Raw genomic sequence first — 9,922 nt, forward strand, 5'->3', positions numbered from 1 at the left:
CAGTGGGAAGGTATTTTCTTATGAAGGGAATCAGTATTCCTTTGAGAAGCAGCTCCAGGTAAAAAAAAAGAAAAAGGTAACCATCTTACTAAGAAAAACAGAACACACTTCCTTTTTCAAAGAGCTGGCATATAATTGCCACTCAGAAAAGGTCTGAGGAATATGAGTCAAGAACACACCCAAGATGCAGAAGAAAACTCGGCACTAAGTAGCAAGAAAACACTTGCAAGGCTTCAGCTTGTATGATGTCATTCCCAATACACAAGGTTTGGGAACCCAAAGGCACCCAAACATTCCTAGCATTGTTCTGAGTATGCAGCCAAGAAGCCAATCACCCTTTACAAACTACAACCTGGGCTTTGTAACTCCTGCCAAGATGCTACAAAATATCCTCCAAACAAAAGTGTGCTGCATCAGGCTTAGTCTACTTGAGAATTTTACTGTTCCTCTGCTTGATGCCCATGTCCCTCTATACTTCAGTCAGCAAAAGACTCAGACATTTGACAACATCTGGGGGAATAAAAAAGAAAACAAAACAAGTCCACAGTTTATTTTATATACCAATGTCACCTACCAACTGAAGCACTGGACTTATTCAAACTGGACACAGGAATGACCATGCAGGGACCAGTGCCTTGGCAAAATCCTGTTTATACCACCCAGGAAAGGTACCCATTGATCCTGCTTTAAATTCATAACCTGTGATTGAACCCTTACTATTTTTGTCCTTTCATCAGAAAAGCACATGCTGGAAATCTACTTGGACTCAAGGGTTTCAAGTGGCTGATCCAACACACCTTGCACAATCACTTAACTTGAAACTAGAAGTAAGTCCTGATAACAGAAGGAAATTGTCAGGGATGAAAAAGCAGGGCAGCCCAATCTAGCAGCAGCACACAGCTATGCAAAACCAACTCTAAAATTAAACCTCCTCCCAACAAGAACAAATTATCTGCAGGCCAGCTGTAGGACTCATTTGCTGATCTTTGGATAAAAGCCTTCATTACGCATATTTTGCCTCAAGAGAGTAAGATAAGGCTACTGACTAAAAAAAAAAAATATATATATAAAAATCCAATGCCCAAGCAACCATCACACCAAAGATCCATCTGCAGCACCTACATGCTGCCAGTAGGTTGCTTCATGTGAGTGATGTTTCCAGCAGAGAGATGAACCCCTCACATAGGAAGCCAAGCACGGTGCAAGACAAACCATCAGCACTGTATAGAGAGACCCCATACCAAGCATTTACACTTGTCTGCACTTGGGCATACTGCCAGCAGAAGTGAGAAATCAATTTATAAAGAAGCAACGACCTGAGCCAAACACCACATCATCTAATTTGATGTTTAGTAACTAAAATTGCTTGAAAAAAAGGATTGCTGTTCATGAAGGATTTTGGGACTTAAATAAACTGTCCTGGACACAGGACATTCCAGCATTTTCTTGTTTTCTTCTAGAAAATGGCATATAGTCAGAAAAGAAGGTTTATGTAACTAATATTAAAGTGGACTAATTAGTTAAGACGGAATATTTTTTTTCAGATCACTTAAAACTAATCTGATTTTCCTTCCCTCCAAAACAACTGCATAGGAAGATTAACTTCTTACTTACCAAGTTTCACACTACTCTTTACTGGAACTTTTACAGCTTAAAGTTTTGTAGAAAGCAACGTACAAGTAACAAAAAACCAAAAAAAACCCCAACAAACCCCAAACCAAAACACACATTAAATGTAGTTGCCACAAAACTTTAAGAAGTCCTGTTCATTTCACTAGGAAATATCTTCCCCAAAGATACAAAGATCAAGTAAAGCTTCCAAGCAGAAGTTGGTGTCTCTAACAGCTACCCAGCACCTAGGTAAAAAAATTCTCAGAACCTGTCCCTTCAATTAAGTCATAGCAGGCTGTTTTTTTTGCTTGATGATAGAAGCAAGATAGAACTATAAGGACAACATGGAACACAAAGACAGTGTTTCTGATCTGAGAATTCTAAGCTCAAAATATTTTAAATCACTTAAATGCTTTTAAGAGTTCCTAATTGAGAAAATCAGAGGAAATGAGGGAGAGGGAGGGACCTGATATAGGGTACAAAATATATAAATTTACTTAGATTTTATACTAATATCAGTTGTTAGGTAAGGGGAAGAAACAGAGAAGTGAGTTTGCACATACAGGAAAAGCTGCCAGTGCAAATGAGAATAAGACTGACCTTTCATAAAGTGCTCAAATTACAAGCTCAAATAATAAGATCCTGATATGCTTTCAAGCAGGAGCAAAGAAAAAAGTTCTCATCAACAACTGTAGATCAGTAATACTGACATTGATATGATGAGTTTGTTCCCAGGGCTTTTTAGAAGAGATTTAGACCCTCTTTAGGTTCTTCGGGACAAGTCTGATTTTTGGCCTTTTTTTTAGCTTTCCAAAAAAAAAAAAAAAAAGCTATTTACATTAAATCCATGAAACAGCTAACACAGTCATTTTACTTACTTTTCCTACAATTAAGATGGTTTCTTTACAATTAAAAATGTTTATCTTTTCCTTCCATACTGGAAGTTTGTCCTTTCTGCCTGCAGTCCTTTACACACATCTGAAACCACAGCAGCCCCCTCAAAGCAACAAGATATACAAGAAGACAAAACGTGATCCAGAACACATCTGTACTTAAAAAAAAAAAAAAAAAAAAAACAACAAAAAAAAAAACACTTCAGAGGATGTGGTAGCTTCATGGGCTGTACAGCTATGAATCAGAATTTATATGGACAGAGTGAGTCCAGCTCTCCATCATGTGGTTTTCTCATCAACAATAAACAGTGCTGCGTAACCAGCAGAGCCCTGCAGCAGGAATTTGCACAGAGCTCACACGGGACCAGCCTGCTGTTTCCCTGGTTCCTGCAGCAGGAGACACCTGGGGATCCCTGATCCCCCCAGAGAAGGTGGTGTCCTTCTGCCGTGCGACCCATGGCGACCCACTGCTCTCACAGAGATGTCCTATGTGGAAATGTAAGGCTTGCAAAAGACTTTGAAACTTTTTGACAAGACAGAAACGGCTAAGCCAGGCAAAAGGAAGTGGGACACTACCTAAAAATAAGAGAGTAAATTCAGGATACACTCAAGCATGTGTGATAAGCCTTTGTTGTACGTTCAGAAACGAAACAAAGATTACAGTCAGCAAACAGGAGCGCGCAAATTGAATTTAACGCTTTAAAGAGACAACACAGAGTCTGTAATTCAAGGGCTGACAGTACACTGACTATAGTGTTCAGGAAAAAACAAGGAAAAAATATCACAACAAACTACAGCGAAGCACGGCTCCATACCACAAGCACAACTGAGAACAAACTAATAATCAAAAATTTACAAGACACTATTTTTCATGCAATTTATGCAAGGCAAGCAGCATTCCTGTTTCTCCAGGTCCGTTCTACATCCTTTTCAGCCTTAACTCAGGGGACCCATCAGCCACCTGACCTCAACAGTGACAAGAGCGAGGGGAGCACAGCGCCCGGGCTCTCCTCCCGGCGCCGCGGCCTCTCCGGAGGCCCCGCCGCCCGCAGCTCCGCCGGGCCCTCCGAGGGGCCGGGACCGAGCGGGGGCGGCCGGGGCCGGTGGGGCAGTGCCGCTCACCTCTCCTTGGAGTACAGCTCCCGCTCCAGCCGCCGCCTGCGGATGAACGCCATGGAGCCGAGCCGCCGGTGCCGCCGCCACAGCAGGCCGGGCCGGGCCAGGCCGCGCCTCAGGGAGGCGGGGAGAGCGGGCCGGCCGCGGCCGCAGCCGGGCTGGGGAGCCCGGCCCGCCCCGATTGTGCCGCCGGAGAGGCGGGGGAAGGCGGCACAGGGAAAAGGCCGGGGTAGCGCAGTCAGTCGGCGCCGAGGGCTCTGCGCCCTCGCCCGGGCTGCGGTGTCTCTGGGGGCCTTCGGGGCCTCCGCGGCGCACACGGAGGGAAGCGCACGCTGTATTACATTGTGAAACAGCTTCCTTACGTGGACTAAAATAAAAGTTTTGAATGTAGTGCCACTGCAGTGAGATCATTGTGCCCGTAATGCGTGTGACAGAAGCTGTCCAGGCCGGAGGTGTGTTCGAAGCCTGGAATCGCAGAATGTGCGGAGCTGGAAGGGATCCAACTCCCTGCCCTGCACGGGGCATCCCCAGGAGTCACACCATGCACTGAAAGCATTGTCCGAACGCCTCTGGAATTCTGTCAGGCTTGGGGCTGTGACCGCTTCCTTGGGGAGCCTGTTCCAGTGCCCAACCACCCCCTGGCTGAAAAACCTTTTCCTCATACTCAACCTAAACCTCCCCTGACTCAGCTTCATGCCGTTTGTTCAAGTCCTATCATTGCCTAGAAAGACCTCTATGGAAAGAGGAGTGTGAAAAACGCCGATCACTTGTTTTTAAAAAATTTAAAAATTTAATAGTAATAAAATGGTTATAAAAACAGTGTAATAATAATTTGGACAATTTGAATTAGGACAATATAAGACAATAGAAAGAAAGAGTTACTGACGTCCGGATACCTTTTTCTGGGCAGCACAAGCCCGAAAAAAAAATCCATTGACAAAGGATTAACCCTTAAAAACAATAGCCTGTTGCATATTCATACACCTCATACATGATGCATAAATTCCATTCAAGTACTGGATTCTGTCTGGTCATCGTCAACTTCTTCCTCTGAATCCTAACAGCGCCTTCGAGGCGGGAAGTTGTTTCTTCTGATAAGAGGGCAATAAATTCTTTTTCTCTGAAAGAATTAGGTGTCCTGTGGCTATCTCCCTGCAAGTCCTTTCTTAAAAAAATGTATTGTGCATAGCATAGTTTCTATTTTAACATTTCTTATAACCTAAAACTATATTTAACACATTGCTAAAGAGAATTAATACAGCATTACTTTCTAACATAACACATATAATGTTAATTTCAATATTTGCGAACAGCCAATCATAAAATATGCATTTTTCACAAAGAGTTAAGTAAAATCTCTTAGTTCATGTAAAACCCCTTCAGCTGATAAACCTGCCACTGTATCTGAACAATTTATTATGCATTTTCAGACACGATATCTTGTGCAGTAGAAAAATCTTGCTTTTTGCATAAGTTAGAAAAAATGGATTCGTGGAGAGGATATAATTTTTCACATAGGAATTAAAAGAATTACTGGCTTCTAGACCTCAAGAGATTGTCTGATGTACTCTCTGCACTCAGATAGATTCAGGTATATGTTGATCAGTGTTACTCAAATATTTTCAATTTGTGGGCATAAATATGAGAATTGTTGTATTTACAGAAGGCAGGTTTACTTTGGCTAATTGTCTTTCAGGGTTCTCTTCAGGAGTACTTCACAGAATCTAAGGAGGCAACAGATCACAGTTTGAAAACCACTTTTGTCATCTGCATGAACTATTTCTCTTATCAATTAGTAAAAGCATCTGTTTGAAGAAAATCTGCAACATTTGCGTGTAGCCTGTACAAACTTCTAACAGCATCTGTGGATATACATTTGTGCAATAGCCAACCTGATTTTTCTTTGATGCATTCCTTGTCATATTTCCAGTGGAAATTGTGGAATCACAGAATCATGGAGGGGCTTGGGTTGAACGGGACCTTAAAAATCATCTAGTTCCACCTCCCCCTGCCATGGGCATGGACACCTTCCGCTAGACCAGATGGCTCAGGGCCCCATCCAATCTGGCCATGAATACTTCCAGGGATGAGGTATCCACCACTTCTCTGGGAAACCTGTTCCAATGCCTCACCACCCTCACAGTAAAGAATCTCTTCTTCACATCTAATCTAAACGTTTTCTCTTTCAGTTTGACGCCATTACCCCTTGTCCTTGTCACTACATACTCTTGTAAACAGTCTCTGTCTTTCTTGTAGACTTCATTCAGGTACTAGAAGGACACAATTAGGTCACCCTGAAGCCTTCTCTTTTCCAGGCTGAAGAATCCCAGTTCTCTCAGCCTTTCTTCAGAGCAGAGGTGCTCCATTCCTACAATAATCTTGGTGGCCTCCTTTGGACTAGTTCCAGAGGCTGATATCCTTCCTGTGTTGAGGACCCCAGAGCTGAATGCAGTACTTGAAGGTGGAAGGTATTTATGTGCCTCACATATGTTTTAATAAATATTTTTATATAAATATATACTTTTTCATATAATTGTTTATACATGAGGATATGTATATCATCTTTTCATAGACTAAACATTTTTTCACTTTTCTTATAGACTACACTCATAAATGATTTATTATTCCAGCTTTATTCTGCCAAAAAGTCACATTCCAGTATGACTTTTGCCTTTATCTTAAGATATAAGGCATCAACACCAACTAGAGTGCAGTAATTATGCCCCATGTGTTACACATGAGAAGAACATTCATAAGTACATCCCAGTAAGAACTTGCTTGTCTTATTGTGACGGAAATTTCTGCTCAGAAATGATTCTAACATAATACCATCTAGTTCTCCACGTTTTTTCCTACATATGTAAATTCTTCTCAGGTGTAATATTTTGCTGTGAGGATTTAATCCTGCTAAATTTAGACATTTATCCTTGTTAAGAAAATAGTTTTGAAATTTGATAGTCTTCTAGCTCTCACAGTGGTGAGAATGAGGTTTTTTTAATATATCTATATTCTGTTTCATCTTGCAAATCACAAATGAAAATGCTAAATAGAACTGAAATGACAACAGGTCCTTATGAGTTCTCATTGCAGGTTCTCTCCAAGTTTGATTTTTGTAAGCAGCATGCTGATTGCTTGGTGCTTTCATGAAAATTATGTTTCTTTTGCTTTTTGGTGTAATGAAACTGTCATGGGACAGTGTCTAAATGATACTAAACTCAAGACCTGTGATAGTTACTGTTTCTCTTTTTCTACTGAATCAGTGAAATTGACTGTAAAAAAGGGCATTAGAGCAATGTGAGAGCAACTGTTCCTGACAACCTTATGGTAACTTCTTAATCATGAACTTTATTCTAGATTATCCCTTGACATCAAAATAAATCTGGATTGCTTTAGACCAGCTTTCCTTAGATAGATGAATTTGATCATTTTCTTGTCTCTTTTATAGTCTTTTATCAATTCAGAGATTGTTTTTTGTATATTGTTAAGTAAATTTCTTTAGGCCCTATTAACTTGATTACATAAAATTTACATAGTTTTTAGCTGATTCCTTCTTTAAGCTCTATGGTAAGATAAATTTAAATAAGTATCTGGGCACTTCTAATGTATTTTCAGAACATTTTTTGTTGCATTTTATACTCCTTTTTACCTGTCACTCATTTTGTACTGTAGGCTTTGTAATTTTACTCTTTTATTCATATTCTTTTATGTTACCCTTCAGTTATGTCCCCGTATTGTGACTTCTTTCTTCAAATCTTTGAAGAGCTTTTAATGTGATGTTAATACAGTCTACTTAAGCTTCCTTTCCTTCCTTTTGTTCACATCAAGATAGCTTGCTATTGTATGTTTAATTAAAAATGAGTTCTATTGTTCTCTGTAGAAAATCTAGGTTAGCTTTAAATGACTGAGCTCAGGCCTAGACTGTACAGAAAGGAGGTTAATTAACTCATATAGAATGGCATGCTGTTATGATGAGCCTGCTTTTAGTACCTAGACTAGCTTGATTAAAGCTAGCTTAACTATTTCTACATAACAATGCAATCCATAGTTGGCAGTGCTGACACGCTTTTTCTTCCTCTTTTTCGCAGAGCAGGGAAGTCTGTTTTGGTCAAATGTGTCATGATCACTTTCACTCAGTTTACTTTCTGCCTTTAAAATCAAAATGAGCTCCTCTCTACTTGTCATGCAGTTCCAGTTGGTAATGCCTCTTGTAACTTCCTCTGTACTGTGAAGCAAAAGTTCATCCCTAAAATACTACGAGAACTTGATGAACATTTTGTGTCCTGCCATATTGTTCTTTAAACTGATATTCAAGTGATTGAAATCCATTGTTATCTCATGGGCAAGCTTCTTGAATACTTTCATTAGTTGCTCAGAATACATCAGAAAAAAACACCAACTTCCTCCTTTTGAGTACAGCTGTAGTCTATTATGAAAAATAGACCTGAATCATAATGTAATTTTCCTTCTTCCTTTTAATTTTTAGCAGGAATGGTATCTTTTGTCTCTTCCTGAATTCAATACACATTGAATCATCATCCCCTAATTTACTGTGCCCATTTTCCCTAGCATTCTTATATACAGCTATCACTCATGATATGCTACCATATCTCAGGGGTAATACTAAACCTGTACTTTTTCCATAGTCTCACTGGATCCCTGGCATTTGACTTCAAAATTTCCAAGTTGGTTTTAATTTTTTTTTTTCATTTTTGGTTTCTGGCAGATATTTCCCATGGTATTTAACCACTAAAGCTTTGTCTGTCAGGTATCTAAAAAGCTTCATTAAATACAGTCTTCAAGTGTTTCTTGTCAATCCATTCCATTCTATTGGGCTTTTTTAAACATGTTCAGAGTAGGCTTAGCCTCAGCTGTTGAAGTCAGTCGTGAAGTTCCTGTTGGGAGTATAAAAGACTCCTGAGTGTAGTTCAAGGATTCATCCAGTAATATATTTATTCTGAAAGATATGTCAGTAGCCAACCTATGAAACATTAACCAAAGGCAAAACTATTAAAGAGTACTTTAGGTTATTATTAGTAGAACTAGTCAGAAAACAGAAACACATTTTTTTCAGGGAGAAAAAAAACCAGCCTTGTTATCTCTCATTGCAATGACATTTAAACTATTTAATATAAGTCTGCACTTTTGTAAAGAAAGCATTTTTTGAAAGATATGAATGAACAGTTTTGCTTTCAGGAGAAGTTTAGGACAGAATAAAGCATTTTTTGAAAGATATGAATGAATAGTTTTGCTTTCAAGAGAAGTTTAGGGCAGAATAACTTCTGCAAAAGAAACACTGGCCCTAGTTTTCTGTGGCATGCGAAGTCTTTTCTCTGTGTGTGCACTCAGAACCTAGAATAATAAACAGATCCTTATCTGGTACATCTTGCTTCTACCACAGCAACGATAATAAAATCAACAACAATTAGACGTGTCCTGGTTTACTTGTTGCCCTGATCTGAGTGACATCCTGGAGGTACACGCAGAAACTTCACTAGATAAAAACAATCATGTAAAGTTTACCCTCATGATGGAATTGCCAGCTCAATTCTGAACACATTTAAACTAGTTTGTAATCATCTTTCTTGTACTAAGTTCTGCTGAGATTTTTTGAGCAAGTTGTAAGTCAATTTATATGTGTACACAATGTGTGTTGGATTTAAAATCAATTTTAATTAAACCAATTTTTATCAATAAACAAATGTGTAATTCACCATTTTCCACAGAGAAAAAAAATAATCCTAGAGGCAGATTTAAAGTGTCAACATTTAAAGATGTTGTATAAGTCAAATTATAAAGGCAAGGATGACAGAAACTTGTACAATTATTTTACATGTCAATTTAAATTGAAAATTTTATGTAAAATAAATGTTTCTAGTGAAATCCTTCTAAACCACATCCATTCTGAAATAGAGTACTTGATTATAAATTGGTTTGGTTTTAGTACTCCTTGAAGGATTACATCTCCTTTAGGTATCTGTACTCCTTTGCTAACATTACTAAGCTCAATTTCATAGGTTAATCTCTCTAGAATTTGAGGGCTGGATTTTCATCCACTGGTTTGGTACACACTGCGTATACAGATCCCTGCACTTCATTTTGGAAGCATCCTGAAGAGGACTCATAAAATAAGGCAGAGAGCATGATAATACAGAAATAATCTGGTACACTCTTATATATCTGCACTGCTGAGAAAGAAAGTAATACTAATTTAGTCTCTTTAAAGGCATGTAAATTTTAAAGATCAGAGACAAATTTGTAACAGAAAAGAATATATTTACTTTATTAAAACAGATTTGGAACAC

At 39.0% G+C, this 9,922-nt stretch overlaps 1 protein-coding gene across 1 annotated transcript in view; it reads right to left on the bottom strand.

The window, feature by feature from the left end:
* The window catches only part of NSMAF (neutral sphingomyelinase activation associated factor), a 39,145-nt gene extending 35,242 nt beyond the window's left edge, over positions 1-3,903 (bottom strand). Inside the window, exon 1 of the mRNA XM_030966815.1 lies at positions 3,627-3,903. Coding sequence (XP_030822675.1) covers positions 3,627-3,679 — 53 coding nt within the window. The 5' untranslated portion in view covers positions 3,680-3,903. The remainder of the gene's footprint in view (positions 1-3,626) is intronic.
* Between the last annotated feature and the right edge of the window lie 6,019 nt (positions 3,904-9,922).

Source organism: Camarhynchus parvulus, chromosome 2, assembly GCF_901933205.1.
Source record: "Camarhynchus parvulus chromosome 2, STF_HiC, whole genome shotgun sequence".
Lineage (NCBI taxonomy): Eukaryota > Metazoa > Chordata > Aves > Passeriformes > Thraupidae > Camarhynchus > Camarhynchus parvulus.